General features: G+C 46.4%; 1 protein-coding gene across 6 annotated transcripts in view; it reads left to right on the forward strand.

The window, feature by feature from the left end:
* TMTC3 (transmembrane O-mannosyltransferase targeting cadherins 3) overlaps positions 1 to 15963 on the forward strand; it is a 66320-nt gene that overhangs the window by 33080 nt on the left and 17277 nt on the right. For all 6 annotated transcript variants that reach the window (XM_019480894.2, XM_019480897.2, XM_019480896.2 and 3 more), the window contains one exon: positions 389 to 641. In XM_019480894.2, the coding sequence (XP_019336439.1) occupies positions 389 to 641 (253 nt within the window). The remainder of the gene's footprint in view (positions 1 to 388; positions 642 to 15963) is intronic.

A 15963-nucleotide genomic window follows, 5' to 3' on the forward strand; every position in this document is an offset into this window, starting at 1 on the left:
CATACCACACCTTGTTTATAGGAAGGCAGCATGGTGCGGGGGGGGGAACATTTTGTGGGATTTCTGTTCTCCCACAAACCTAAGCTAATTATGTAGCAAGCCATGTCCCCTGAATACATTTTAAAGCATTTATTTTAAGGCCTGCTTTACATCATACTCTCTGCTAGTGACCAGAAGGGACTTACATGCATATAACAACTTCAGCTACTTCTTTCCCAAACCATGTGCTTTTATAAATGGAGCAAAGATGAGAGAAATTGTATAAGCTACTAAGTTGCCTTCTTCCTGAAGCTGTCTGCTTTGCTGTAAAAGTAACTGCTCTGAAAGATGCTAGGCCATAACCTTTTTTTTCTTTTTTTAATGGATGGTCACTCTTTCTTCTTTTTAGGTTTGATAACCCAGCTGCGGTAAGTCCATTTCCTGCAAGGCAGCTGACTTTCAACTACCTCCTTCCTGTAAATGCTTGGTTGCTGCTTAATCCTTCAGAACTGTGCTGTGACTGGACAATGGGTACAATTCCACTTGTAGAGTCATTGTTTGATATACGGAATATTGCCACCATTACGTTCTTCTGCTTTTTGGGATCTTTGATTTTCTTCAGTCTACGATATCCTGGGGATTCATCCAAGACTGTATTGATGGTAAGAATGATTCAGGATTTTTTTACTTTCTCATTTATGACAGTAAAGTGGCTTAATATACTGTGCTAATACATGCTTAATTCTGCTATAGCTAGGCGAGATTGATGCTTGTCTTTGTGGGTTAAGAATAGGGGCTTAGCAAAGAAGACAAGAAAACTTTTTAGTTTCAGCATTTATCATGCAGTTTGGTATTAAAAACAATGAAAATGAATCAGGTATGAAAGAAGCTGGACAGCAATTGAGTGAGGAGAAAAAAGATAGGTGGAGGGAATTAGTGATACTCAAACTGTGTTCTTTATGGTGCTTCTCAGGTATTCAGAAATCAAAGTGGATTAGTTTAGGATTTCAGCAGTGCTTGGTAATGTGTATGTGTGAACACTAGGATCAATGAAAGTTGTTTGACTCTACAGCATATTTAAAATACTCAAATACAGCAGCTGCCTTCCAAGTATTGACTGGAGGTTTTCCTTATTTGCATGCAAGCTGGTGGGTTTAGTGAAATAAGAATGTTTGTAGCCCTTAAATCAAGATAATATCTTTTATCATCTTTTGAATAGGTTAATTCTGGAGAAAATATGATCATAGTTTTAAAAAAGAGGGTTTCATTAAAATCAAAAATGTCATTTACATAATATTTGAGAGAGAATCATGAAAATGCAGTATCCCATACCACGCCAATTAGATTTAATCCTTTTTTGGTTTTGAAAAGAAAAATGTTAGCCGCTATCCTTGTAAGATCTTGCAATACGAGTTTTGGGTTTTTTTCCTGGTATTGGTTTCCTTTTACTAAATCTGTTCTGTGATTATGTTGTAGTGTTTTGCTAAAACCTTAGAAATGTTTGGAGTTTTTGCACATGCGAGAGAACATATGCATGTCTCCTAGTTACCCAAAATAAATACTGTTTACTGTTAATACTGTACTTAATCATGATAATTGAAAATGTAGATTATGCAAGTTCAAGAAGGTATGCGAGTAGAGGGGTGATCACTACATAGAATTTATTTCTAAGTTTTCTTCACTAAGCAACTGACTCTTGAGAGACATAAAGCTATTATTCTTAACTAAATTATTTTGATAGTCCAATTAAACTTTTTATAGATTCATTACAAAATTAGTGGAAATGAGATGACAATGCAGCCGTATAGGCATTAACTGGACTTTGAGGACTGTGTGTAAGTAAAAGAAACCTAGGTACCCATTTTAGATACTACATTTGAAAAAGTGCTATAGCTAAGGACATTAAGATATTTTTATATTTTGGCCACTGAAGACTTTCTACTTACTGCTGTCTCCAGAAAATATATTGCTATTGATATTTATGTACCATTCAAAAACATAATGCTCTAGGCAGCTGTTCACTGGTATTAAGAAACACTCCACCTTTGTCAGCAAAGGATTCTTAGGGTAAACATCATTTCTGGTATACTTAGTTTAGTAATAACTTTTCTTAATGAGTTTTTTTTTTTTTAATTTCTAATGTTTTAAAATGCCTTCTATTACAAACATCTGTTTTTAAAACGGAACGTTATTCATAAACTTGCATGTTTTTTTTAATTCTTTCATGTACTAGATTTTATGCCAGAAGAATCAATCTCAAAGTGCCTGGAGGCCAGTTTTCCAGGAAATGAGAAATGTTTTATCAGGAATATTTATATTCTAAATACAGTAACATGAGAACAAGACTGTGGATCAGAAACTGCTTCTAAGTAATCATTTTCAATGAACTCCATGTAGGTTGGACGGAGATGGCTCTACCAATATAAAGAAATATTGGCTTCTGTAACTGTCATGATTTCATTATCAAACTTTGCTCAAGATAATTGCTGCCATTCACTTTTTCCCTCCTAGTTGGCTATTCTTTTAACAAAAGTTGTGCAACAAGCATTAATCATGATCCAATCTTTGTCAAAGAAGACTAAATTTAATTGGTACAAATATTTACTTCTTTAAATAAGTACAGTTTATAGTACTGTTATCATGCTAATCATATGGTAAAACAACTTTTACCAGTCAGAGTAAATGAATGTGTAAACTCTGGTTATCTACATGTACATAAACAACACCGTTTAAACAAAGTCATAAACTAAGCCCTATCTTGGTAAGTAAAACTTAGAAATATTTTTCTAAAGTACTATATTAAAACCAAATTTGAGTTTTATTTTCATGGGTTTTGAATAGTTTTGAAAGGGGGAGCTTCCCATGACTTGTTTAGTATTCTGGAGTTAAGAAAGCTCCTTTCTTTACGTAAGTTTTTGCTGCTTTAACCCACCACAGTGTAGACCTAGCTTCTTTAGTATGAGAGCTTATACTGACATAAGTTATTCTGAGTTAACAAAGCAAAATACATTATACCAGTAAAATGCCTTATGGCAGTATAATTGTCACTACACCAGGGCCTTGCCTACACTACACTACTATTGATCTGTCTTTGTTTCCTGTCAAAAATGACAGGACCCAGGGGAAGCCCAACAAGCTCCTGCAACAGCAGGGCCCACTCGGCCCCATCCCTCGCCCTAGCCAGAAGGCCCAGCAGGGACCATATGGCTGCACGGCGCTGAAGACTCAGGTGGGGGGGGGAGGGAAGGGGAGGACCTCAGGCAGGGAAGGAGCCCAGGGAAAAGCAGCCCCTCCCCCGTCCCGTAGCCGGCGCTCCCTGGTGCAGCCACTCGCAGCTTGCGCAGGGCTGTCCTGAACAGGCACAGGCAACCCCAGGCAGGCTGCGAACAGCTGCGCTCAGCACCAACTTGTAACCCGCCCCTACTGCCAGCCTGGGCAGCAGACTCCAGGCTTGCCTGTCAGGGCTGCGCCGTGGCTGCAGCAGCTGCAGCCCCCCCTGCTTGCTGCATTGGGAAAGAGTAAGAAGGAAGTGGTCTCCAGAGGAGTCAGGAGGGCACAGAGTTAGCTTCAGGTGCCCACCCCTTGCATCAGCTATAGAGAAATTTCCATGATTTTGCCTACCTTGCATTAAAGTTCTCTTACCTTTGTACACTGAGTTAATTATGAAGTGTGTGTTTTGTGCATGGACGCACAAGTCTGGTGCCACAAAAAGAAAAGCAGAAAGAAGGTGCACAGGAGAAGCAGGCAAAAATAAACTTTAGAATGCTTTGGGAAAAAACCAATTTTGGGCAGTAGGCCACTTCCAAGGAATAGTGAATCAGCCATACCTCATTTAATTTATTTAAGTAAAGTAGAAAATTGGAAGCCTTTTGAATCTGAAAGAAAGATGGCAGTTCTAACATAGTTGACATGCATCTTGAGAGTGATGAGAACTATCTTGTGTTCCTTAATTGTTTGTTGCATTTCATGTTGACCTTTGGCCCAGGATGCAACAACATGGGTGTTCTTCAAACCTTGGCCAAGTCAGCCGGATGGACTGTAAATACAGCTGACACCAGCTGTATAAACTGTCAAAACCCAAGGGTGTGATTTTGTTTTTGTGTGCGCTTTGGCACCACTGAATTATTTTCCCGCCGTTTTGGAGCTTTCTTTGCAGGGTGCATTTCTTCTTTGCAGCACAGAGATGCACGGTGCAAAGAGGTTCCCGCCATTTGTATTAGAATTCGAGCCCCATTGTTGGCTTGTGTTAAAATATTCCCACGTGGCGGCTAGCAATTGGCTTGCTAGCCGTATAAAAGGCTTGGGTGGTTTCCGCCCAAGTTGGAGAACTCCAAGGAGAACCCCGCAAGGGAGGACTCCATGAACATCAGGAGGAGGAGACTTCATGTCTTGTGAAGATCTCTAAGCGCTGCGGAGCCTATTGGACCCAGCGTATTCAAAGAAGGCAACAGGGGTCTGATCAGCCTCTAGCCTCTCCCCGTCACCGAGCGCAATCCTCGACGTATCCCTCTTCCCTGTGCGCAAAAGGATCCACGGAGCCTTGACAACTCCATGGGTGTGATCCGAGTACAGTCTGAGTCCTCAAACTGGGGATTTAAGCGGAGCTTTGCCTGGGAAACTGTCCAGCCTACACCGTGACCATCTTTGGTGTAAGTAAACAATCTTGAATCAACCATTACGAGTCCGTGCCTAATTCTAGCGTGTCGCCTGCCTTCTCCGACCCAAAAAAGGGCCCGGATCGCTCCCGGCCCGCACATAAACTAATTCCTGAATTTGAAAAAAATATATACAAAAATATATTATTTGAAATGAATGATGGCAAAGAGATTAACAGGTGATTAAACCTTTCACTCATTGTTTGAGAACTTTTGAATGTGGGGAAACATGGAAGAAAATACTAAAATATATATATTTTTAGATATTGTTTTGTTTTTTGGAGAACAAGGCTATTTTTCTCTGGCAGAAGTTTCATTTTTTTTTGATAAATCCAGTGGCAATATTATTTAGTTGTTACCCAAGTATAATCTGATTTGGTTGACCATGTCAAAAGGCACAGCATGAGAGAGCTCAGAGCAAAACTGAATATATTAAGGAATGTGCAGAGCAAGTCATGAAAACCTATCCTTGAGGAGCTTGAAGAGCCTGAATATTTTTTCAATAATTTCCAGTGCCATACCAGACACAAACAAAACACCGAACAGACAGTGCTGTCATCAGACATTTATCGTGCTTACCTGATTCCAAGACAACTTTGTATTTAAAATGACCATCCTCAATAATTGAATTCTATACCTGGGGAATTTATAAATTGGTTATAATTTTCCACTATGTGTAGAATCTAATTAGTGGAAGATAGTCTTAAATTTGTCTCCTCCTCGTACATCACTGTGAGGTGTAAAGCTGCAGTGGGAAGAGAGGTGCCAGAATGCCACCCCTTGCCCCTCTTCCAGTACCAATGTTTGCCCCTCCAACCTGTGTCTACCCCACTGCCACTTGTCCCCTCCTGCATATGCCTACCCTTCTGCCACCTACCCCTGTGCTGCCTCACCCCCTTACCCCCTCCCACACACCTATACCTGACCTATGCTCCAACCCCTACTTCTTCCTGCTACCTGCCTCCTACCTCATGCCTATGCCTGCCACAGTTCCTGGCTGTCCCTACCCTACTCCCCCTTGCTGATTGTCTGCCACTTACCTTCTGCTGCTCTGCTCAGCTTTTGCTCCAGTGTAGACAGCAGCGGTCATCCTGGCCTAGCCCTGCCCAGCCAGCCAGAGAAAGTTGTGCGCTGGACTGGGCTCAGCTGGAGAGGACAGGAACAGAGCAGAAGGTAAGTGAGAAGGAGAGGGGACAGGAGGAGGTGGTGCCCTGGGCAGGGAACAGGCTGTGCAGTCTTCCCACACAGGCTGCACAGGTGGGTCTTCCTAGTGCTGCTCCTCCCCCTCCATGATATGGTCTCCCCCATGTTTCCATACCATAGATAACTTTCATAGGCATTAGGGTTAGAAGGGACCTCACAAGATCATTAGATCCAGCCCCCTGCCAAAGGGGCAGGAAGTCAGCTGGGGTCAGATGACCCCAGCAAAATAAGCATCCACATGTTTCTTAAAGGTATCCAGAGTAGGTGCTTGCACCATTTTTAGAGGGAGTCTATTCCAGACTCTGGAGACTAAGACAGTAAACAAGTTTTTCCTTATGTCCAGTGTAAAATGGTCTTCCAGTATTTTGGGCCATTATGCCTTCCCTTGGGGTGCCCTAGTGAGCAGATGTTCTCTCAGTTCCTAATGTGCACCCCTTATATACTTATAGGCTGCCACCAAGTCACCCCTGAACCTTCACTCCTCCAGGCTGAACAGTCCCATGCCTTTCAGCCTCTCCTCATAAGGCCTGCTCTCTTGACCTGTAATCGTGCGTGTGGCTCTCCTCTGGACTCTCAAGCTTCTCCACATCCTTTCTAAAGTGTGCAGCCCAGAATTGGATGCAGTACTCCAGCGGCCTCACGAAGGCCAAGTAAAGCAAGAGGATGACTTTTTGGGTCTTGCTTGAGATGCATCAGTAGATACAAGTCAGACTTTTATTTGCTTTGCCGGCTGCAGCATCTCATTGGTAGCTCATGTTCATCCCCTGAGTCTCTTTTGGTCGTGGTGCTAGTGAGTATAGAACTGCCAAGCCTATAAGTATGATGTCAGGTTTTTTTCTCCCAAGGAGGAGCACCTCGTATTTCTCTGTTGATTGTCCTCAGGTTTTGATCTGCCAACCTTGCAAGCCTGTCCAGGTCAGTCTGAATTGCCAGCCTGTCCTCTAGTGTGACCACACTTGCTCATAATTTGGTGTCATCCATGAACGTAGCCAGTCTGCTTCTGACACCTGAATCTGGATCATTTATGAATATATTAAAGAGTACTGGTCTGACTACTGAGCCATATGCCATGTTGACTCTGTTTCATCGACTGCCACTTTCTGGGTCCAACTGTGGAGCCAGTTCCCCAGCCATCGGACCATAAAGTTGTCAAGGCCACAGTTCCCCAATTTTACCATGAGGACATCGTGGGAGACCGAGTTAAAGGCTTTTCTGAAATCTAAATATGACATCAACCTCTTCTCCTTTTTCCAGGTGATGCAGCACCTGGTCATAGAAGGAAATGATGTTGGTCAGGCAAGACCTACCCGCAGCAAAGCCATGTTGACTATGTCTTAGAACATTGTCTTCCACTAGCATGTTGTTGATGGTTTCTTTGATTTCCCCCCCCCCCCCCGAGCTTTCCAGGGATTGAGGTCAAACTGATTGATGCCTGTAGTTCCCTGCATCTTCCTTTCTTGAAGATAGCACGACTTTGTCCCTCTTTCAATCTTCAGGAACCTCTCCCAAGCACCATGAGTTCTCAAATATTCTTGCCATTGGTTGTGCTGTGATATCAGCCAACTCTTTTAGAACTCTTGGGTGCATTCCGTCCGGGCCAGCTGACTTGAGGATGTCCAGCCTCTCAAGCTGTTCCCTCACTATCTCTTTGCCAGTTATAGATCACCCTTACCCTGGTAGTCCTGCATCCTGTCAGGCAGAGCGATCCCCTTGGGCTGGTGGAAAACTGACACAAAGTAATTGTTGAGGAGATTAGTTTTCTTCTGAGTGTCAGTTGTCAGCTGCCCCATTTGGTTCCACAAGGGTCCAATGTTGCCCTTGTTTTTTTTTATTCTGACTTCCCGTGTATTTGAAGAAGGACTTTTACTGTCCTTGATTCCTGTAGCCAGTTTGAGTTTGGTTTCAGCCTTGGCTTTTCTGCTCCGCTCCCTACAGGTGCAGGTCAGTGCTGCATAATCCTCCTTAGTAGCAGTTCCCCACTTCTGTCCCCTATAAGTTTCTCTTTTCAAATTCAGGACGTCCATGAGTTCCCTATTGAGCCAAGGGGGTCTCTCAGCCCTTTTGCTACCTTTCCTATGGGCTGGACTGAACTTCCCTTGTGCTTTTAGGATCACGTCCTTTAGGAGCAACCACTCATAGTGAACTCCCCTCCCTGTAAGATCATCGTTTCTCAGGGCCTCAACAACCAATGTCCTGAGCTTGTGAAATTTAGCTTTCCTAAAGTCAAGGATTTCTGCTTTTCTGACTGATTTGCCAGGTTTGTGATGGATAAAGTGATCAACTCATGGTCGCTGTCACCAAGCTTCCCGTTGATCCTCAGGTCACTGACTGCATCATCCCCTTGGGCCAGTACCAGACCCAACAGCCCCTTGCCTCTTGTCAGCCGGTAGACCTCTTGAGTCGAATAGAGCTCATCAATACAAGTGAAGCAGCTTCACAACTGATCAGATTTGGCTGAGTGCTCTTCCCATGAGATGTTAGGGTGGTTGGAGTCACCCATGACTACCATACACCATGAGCATGCAGCCTCTGCCAGTTCCCTAGCGAATTCGTGGTCAAGCTCTTTCTCTTGGTTACGAGGTCTGTAATATACTCCTACAGTTATATCCCCTTCACCACGTTCTCCCCAGTTTCTAACCCAGAGGGTCTCAAGTCAGCCTCCTTAGGTGCCAATCTCCTCTTGTAGGTGCGAATCTCCTCTCTCCTTCAGAGAGAGAGCTACAATCCTGCCCTTCCTTGCAACATGATCCCTCTGTACAAGGTATAACCAACAATACCTGTGTTCCAGTCACAGGAGTCATCCCACCAGGTCTGTGTTATCTCTATGAGATAGTATTCATTTTTGCTTAGCAGAAGGGCCAGTTCCTCCTGTTTATTCCCCATGCTCCTGGCATTTGTATACAGGCAGCTAAGTCTGCTATCGGAAGCCCTAGGCTTTCCTGTCCTCTTAGAGTCCCGTCCTTGGGCTGAGGTAGGAGTGAGTTCCTTTCTGTTACCTGACCTGCTGATTCTGTGGTTGTCACTTCCAGGGCTTGCGCTAGTGATCATCCACAGATCCCACCTTAAGCCCCCTCTCCTCCACTGTGTGAGCCACCCTGGCTTGGGGCAAGTAACTCTGGACTTGGGCCCAAGCACAGGTCCAAACCTAGAGGTGAGCTGCTACCTACCCCAGGCCGGTACTCAAATCTAAGACCGGACTTTATTTTTCCCCATGTTGTTTGGATGTGAGAAACCACATCTTGAATTCAAGTAAATATGGTGGGGTGGGTGTGAATATCTGTGTTATACACAGGCATTTAAGAGACTTTACCTAGATTCATAGATTGTAGAGTTGAAAAGGACCACAATGGATCATCATGTCTGACCCCCTGTCCCTAGTAGGAAAGAAGACCGAGGTCAGATGACTTCAGCCAGGTGACTGTCTAGCCTCTTCTTGAAGACCTCCAAGTTAGGTGATAGTACCACCTCTCTTGGAAGCCCATTCCAGATTCTGGCTACCTTTACTGTAAACAATTTCTTCCTAATATCTAACCTGAATCTACTCTCCACTAGTTTGCGCCCATTATTCCTAGTTACTCCTAGGGGCGCTCTGTTAAATAGCGCATCTCCAATTCTCTGTTGTCCTCCCTTGATCAACTTATAGGCGGCTACAAGGTCTCCCCACAGACGTCTCTTGTGAAGGCTGAAGGAGATCCAGATCCCTCAGCCTCCCCTCGTAGGGTCTTTCACGGAGGCCACTAATCGTGCGAGTGGCCCTCCTCTGAACCCTCTTCAGATTCCCCATGTCCCTCTTGAAGTGCGGTGCCCAAAACTGGACACAGTACTCAAACTGCAGCCTGACCAATGCCGCATAAATGGGGAGCATCACCTCCCTCGATATGCTGGTCATGAATCTGCTAATGCACGGCAAGGTGCGATTGGCCTTGTTGATGGCCTTGTAACATTGCCAGTTCATGTTCATCTTGGAGTCGTAGTTGACTCCAAGATCCCTCTCAGCTGCTGAGGAGGTCATCCCCCTACATATAGGTGTGCTGGGGATTCCTCCTCCCTAGGTGGCGTACCTTACATTCATCTTTGTGGAATTGCATCCTATTTTGTTCTGCCTGCTGATATAACCTGTCCAGATTGGCCTGTATCTGCTCCCTCCCCTCTGGTTTGTTAACTTTGCCCCATAACTTGGTATCATCTGCAAACTTGGAGAGGGTGCTCTCCACACCCTCATCCAAATTGCCGATGAAGATATTAAATAACACCAGTCCAAGGACCAAACCCTGCAGGACCCCACTGCCCACCTCCTTCCAGGCCAAGAACAACCCATCCACTACCACTCTCTGAGTGCGGTCCTGAAGCCAGTTGGCCACCCACTTGGCTGTGTAAGCATCCACTCCACAGCTTGCTAGCTTCCCTGTGAGAATAGGATGTGTCGAAGGCCTTCTTAAAATCCAGGTAGCTGACATTGGCCTCAGCTCCTATGTCAAGGCAGTGTGTGACCTGGTCATAAAAGGCTGTAAGGTTTGTCAGGCAGGATCGACCTGTGACAAACCCATGCTGGCTTCCTTTCAGCGTCATTTTCCCTGCTGGGCCTTCACAAATATGCTCTTTGATTTTTTTATTTTTTTTTTCCACGCTCTTCCCCCCCCCCTCCCCCCCCAGTATTTTCCCAAGGATATAGAAGTAAGACTGATGGGCCTAAAGTTAACCGGCTTATCCCTTCTCCCCTTCTTTAAAATGGGCACCATATTGGCCCTTTTCCAGTCCTTGGGGACCTGGCCCCATGAGTACTCAAACAGCCATGCCAGCAGCTCAGCTATGACACTGGCCAATTCCTTGAACACCCGTGAATGGAGGTCATCTGGGCTGGCTGACTTGTACCCATCCAGCCCTTCCAAGTGCTCCTTAACTAAGTCAGCACTAACCTTTGGCTGTCTGGTGCCTTTTGGACATCTGTCTATTTTCAAGGTGGGGGAATTGTCTTAGTCAGTACTTAGGAATACTGAAGCAAAGAACTCATTGAAGAGCTCTACCTTTGTCCTTGCATCAACCACCAACTGTCCTGATTTGTCCTGCAGGGGCCCTATGTTACTCTGCGCCTTCCTTTTGCTCGCTATGTATCTGTAGAAGGACTCTTTATTGTCCTTGATTGTTGTAGTCAGCCTAAGCTCCAGTCCTGCCTTGGCCTGCCTAACTGATTCCCTGCAATAGCATGCCAGGGAGGTGTATTCCTCCTTGGTGGCTGCCTCCTGCTTCCACTGCCTATACATCTCTTTCTTTGCCCCCAGTCTTTTCTGGAGTTCTCTGTTCAGCCAACGGGGCTTTTCTATCCCCTTGCCTGCATAAGGATATAGACTCCTTTTGTACCCTAAGGATCACTCCCTTGAGAAACCTCCAACCCTCCTGGACCCTCATTTGCTTGATGTTCTTGAGTTCCGCCACCTCACTGACTAGCCTTCTAAGTTTACTAAATTTGGCCCTTCTGAAGTCTAACACTTTAGCCTCACTGGATATTTTTACCACCCTTCGCTGGATAGTGAACTCTACCAAGTGATGGTCACTAGCTCCAAGGTTTTTGTAGATTTCATAGACATTCGGGCTGGAAGGAACCCTGGAGGATCATCAAGTCCTGCCCCATGGGCAGGAAGTCAGCAGGGATCATAGGATCCCAGCAAGATAAGCATCCAAATGTGTCTTGAAGGTGTTCAAAGTGGGTGCTTGAACCGCCTCCAGTGGCAGTCTATTCCAAACCTTGACATCAAATGATGAACCTTGGGGGCTCAGACAGTAAAGAAGTTCTTCCTTGCGTCCAGCCTGAATCGGTTGCGGCGGAGTTTGTGACCATTTGATCTTGTCATCCCTTGGGGCGGTCTGGTGAACAGCCGTTCCCCCAGATCCTGATGAGCACCCCTGATAAACTTATAGGTGGCTACCAGATCGCCCCGAGCCTGTGCTTTTCTAGGCTAAAGAGTCCCATGGCTCTCAGCCTCTCATCATAAGGTCTGTTTTCCTGACCTCTGATCATGCACGTGGCTCTCCTCTGCACCCTCTCAAGCTTCTCCACATGCTTTTTGAGTTGTGGAGGCCAAAAGTGGATGCAGTACTCTAGCTGCAGCCTCACCAAGGCCGAGTACAACGGTAGACTGACATCCCAGGATTTGCTTGAGAAGCATCTATGGATGCAAGCCAGCGTTTTGCTCGCTTTACTAGCCGCAGCATCGCATTGAAAGCTGCAGCATCACATTGAAAATATGTACTTGCATGTTCCCCACAAGATCATCCCCTGTTGCTAAGACCAGGTCTAGCAAGGTGCTATCTCTGGTGGGATTGGACACCACCTGGGTTAGGTTCAGGTCCTGCATGCAGTGTAAGAACCTACATGAGTGGTTTGTTTTGGCCATCTGCTTCTCCCAGCAAATATTCGGGTAATTTAGATCCCCCATGACCATTGCCTCCCTCGCCTGAATGGCATCTGAGAGCTACCTGGACAATACCTTATCTAGCTCGTCATGCTGATAAAGAGGCGTGTAGTAGATGCCCACTACCAAGTCCTTTTCCCCTGCCGCCCCTCCCCCCCCCGATCCTGACCCATGATGCCTTGGTATTTCCCTCCTCTACCCCTGCCTTGATGATGGAAGATGTGTACTGCTCCCTAACATAGAGAGCTACACCCCTGCCTTTTTTCCCCACTCTGTCTCGCCTTTACAACCTCTACCCCTCAATGCCTACCGCCCAGTTGTGCGTAGAATCTCACCATGTTTCAGTTAAGCTGACTAGGTCATACTGTGTGCTGGCAAGTAAGAGTGTGAGCTCCTGCTTATTCTCCATACTCCTGGCATTTGTGTAAAGACATTTTAGCCCCCCATTGGGTGCTCTTGGTGCCCCTTTGCCTTGATGGTTAGTGTGCCCCTTAGTGCTTACCTGGTTAGGTCTGGTGTCTTTTTTTGTGGCTCACCAACCCTGGGTTCTCGTCGACCACCAGTTCCCTGTCCCCCGTTGAACCTAGTTTAAAGCTCTTCAGAGGAGACCAGCCAACCTGCAGAGGAACAGATGCTTACCTCTAGGAGAGAGATGAAGATCGTCCCTTCCCAAGAAGCCTTCTCCCTGGAAGTGCTGATCGTGGTTGTAGAATCCGAAGCCCTCCTGAAGATGCCATCTCTGGAGCCCCCGGTTGACTACCCTGATGCATGCATCCTGGTGCTTCCAGCTGCTGCCAACTAGAAGAATGGAGGAGAATACCACCTGTGCCCCCAACTTCCTGAGCCTGACCCCCAGCTCATGGAAGTCCTTTATGATGTGGTCAGGACTACTCACAGCCGCATCATTTGTGTCCACATGGACAAGGACCATGGGGTAGTAGTCAGAGGGCTTGATGAAATCAGGAATCTCTTCAGTGATGGCTGGCAAGGAAGTAGCTGAGATGATTCACAGCACTGTAGATGAATGTGGATTAGGTTTCAACCTCTGTTGTAGGCAGGCATATAATAATGGTGCCCAGTATGATAGGAGAATACTCAGGTGCTACTTCTAGGAAAGAATCCCTGGGTAGTCACATGCATTGAATTTGGTTGGTACTAATTCAGCTGAGCTATCAACTGTTTCTATTACATTCTTTGGATCTTTTAGTCATTGTAAGGTATTTTCAGCACAAGTCCACAGCAACAGTAAATTTTGAAGAAGAATATTACAGATTTACTCCACTGTTTATCTAATACAGTAAAAGTTCTGTTAACTGGCATCTTATAAGTCGGCATGCTCAATTAACTGGCATGCCAGCTTGTAAGATAAAGTAAAACTGGAAGTGCCCACTGTGGCACTTCCAGTTTCTCTGATTTCCCATGGCCTGGGGCAAAGCACCCTGTGCTGCCGAGCCCCCACGACCCAGGGGCATAACAGGCTGTGCGAGGCCTGTTTCCTGTCCCGCAGGGCCCACGGGAAGGGTGGCGATGCCCCAGGAGGGGCAGAGTGACGCCCCAGAAATGGTGGCCCAGGCCGCTCAATTAACCAGCATATTTTGTTATCTGGCATCCCCCATTCTGAGGGGGGGGCAAAATTCTGAGCAAAATCTGAGCGGTCGCAGAGCTTCCTCTAGTGTGTGGATGACCTCTACCTGACTCGAGAAGTCTATGGGCCAACGAGAGGCAAAGCGCTGCTCGACCTGGTGCTGGCTACTGGGGATGACCTAGTTGGTGACCTAGTGATCGATGGGAAGCTGGGTGACAGCGACCACGAGCTGATCACCTTCACCATCCGCCAAAAAGCTGGCAAGTCAGTCAGCAACACACAAGTCCTTGACTTCAGGAAAGACGACTTTGACAAGCTCAGGAGGCTTGTCAGTGAGGCCCTAAGGGACCGTGACCACAGGGAGAGGGGAGTTCAAGAAGAGTGGTTGCTCCTCAAGGGAGCGATCCTCAATACACAAGCCAAGTCTATTCCATCTCGGAGGAAAGGCAGCAAGAGGGCACAGCAGCCCCCCTGGCTCTCCAGGGACCTAGCAGACCTCCTGAGGCTAAAAAGAAAGGCCTACAAAGGATGGAGGATGGGAGTCGCCTCCAAGGAGGATTATTCTGCACTGGTCCAGTCCTGTAGGGAGCAGACCAGGAAAGCCAAGGCTGCAACTGAACTCCAGCTAGCTTTGAGCATCAAGGACAATAAAAAGTCCTTTTTCAGATATGTGGGGAGCCGGAGGAAAAGCAGGGGCAACGTTGGACCCCTGCTGAACCAGATGGGACAACTGACGCCCAGGAAAAAGCCAACCTATTAAATAGGTACTTTGCGTCGGTCTTTCATCAGCCCCATGGGACGCCCATGCCCACTACTGGGCCGGGAAGTCCAGGTGAGGGTGATCCCCTGCCCTCCATTAATGCTGACTTCGTGAAGGAACATCTTGAGAAGCTGGATACCTTCAAGTTAGCCGGCCTTGACAATCTTCACCCCAGGGTACTCAAGGAGCTGGCGAGCATCATAGCCCAGCCTCTAGGGCGGATCTTTGAAAACTCTTGGCGCTCTGGTGTAGTGCCCGAAGACTGGAAGAAGGCCAATGTGGTGCCTATCTTCAAGAAAGGGAGGAAAGTAGATCCGGCTAACTATAGGCCCATCAGCCTGACTTCTATCCCGGGGAAGTTCTTAGAAAAGTTTATTAAGGAGGCCATCCTTAATGGACTGGCCGACGCCAACATCTTAAGGGATAGCCAGCACGGGTTTGTTGCGGGTAGGTCTTGCTTGACCAATCTCATTTCCTTCTACGACCAGGTGACCTATCACCTGGACAAGGGAGATGAGATTGATGTCATATATCTTGACTTCAAAAAAGCCTTCGATCTGGTGTCCCATGATAGTCTCTTGGAGAAACTGGCCAATTGTCGCCTTGGGTCCTCCACGATCCACTGGCTGGAAAGTTGGCTCCAGGGTCGGACCCAGAGGGTAGTAATTGATGGAAGTCACTCATCATGGTGTCCTGTGACCAGTGGGGTCCCCCAGGGCTCTGTCCTTGGACCCATACTGTTCAACATCTTCATTAATGATGTGGCCACTGGAGTCAGAAGCGGACTGGCCAAGTTCGCCGATGACACCAAACTTTGGGGCAAAGCATCCACACCAGAAGACAGGCGGATGATCCAGGCTGACCTGGACAGGCTCAGCAAGTGGGCAGATGAGAATCTGATGGTGTTCAACACCGATAAATGCAAGGTTCTCCACCTTGGGGGAAAAAAAACCCGCAGCATCCTATGACTCCAGCTGACTTCCTGCCCTTTGGGCGGGGGGCTGGACTCGATGATCTTCCGAGGTCCCTTCCAGCCCTAATGTCTATGAAATCTATTCCTGGGGGATGCCAAATAACAGCTTTTACTGTACTCAATGTATTGTTTGTGCCCATCCTTTTGCCAAGAATCTGAAAGGCTTCCAAGTGGCATTGACCAAGTCATGTGAATTCAACTGGATTACCAAACCAGAAGTGATACTGCTGGACTAGTAAAACCCATGCCAAAATTTAAACATGTTCTGTTTTCCTCACTTTGGTTGAAAATTTGAATTCCTTTCAATGAACACAATATAATACACAAACAGAAATGCCATATTTGATGTCGAGGAAATCAACCTGGAGGGTTTCTCATTAAAATGACCCAATTGTGAG

This window comes from Alligator mississippiensis, chromosome 4, assembly GCF_030867095.1.
Source record: "Alligator mississippiensis isolate rAllMis1 chromosome 4, rAllMis1, whole genome shotgun sequence".
Classification (NCBI taxonomy): Eukaryota; Metazoa; Chordata; order Crocodylia; family Alligatoridae; genus Alligator; species Alligator mississippiensis.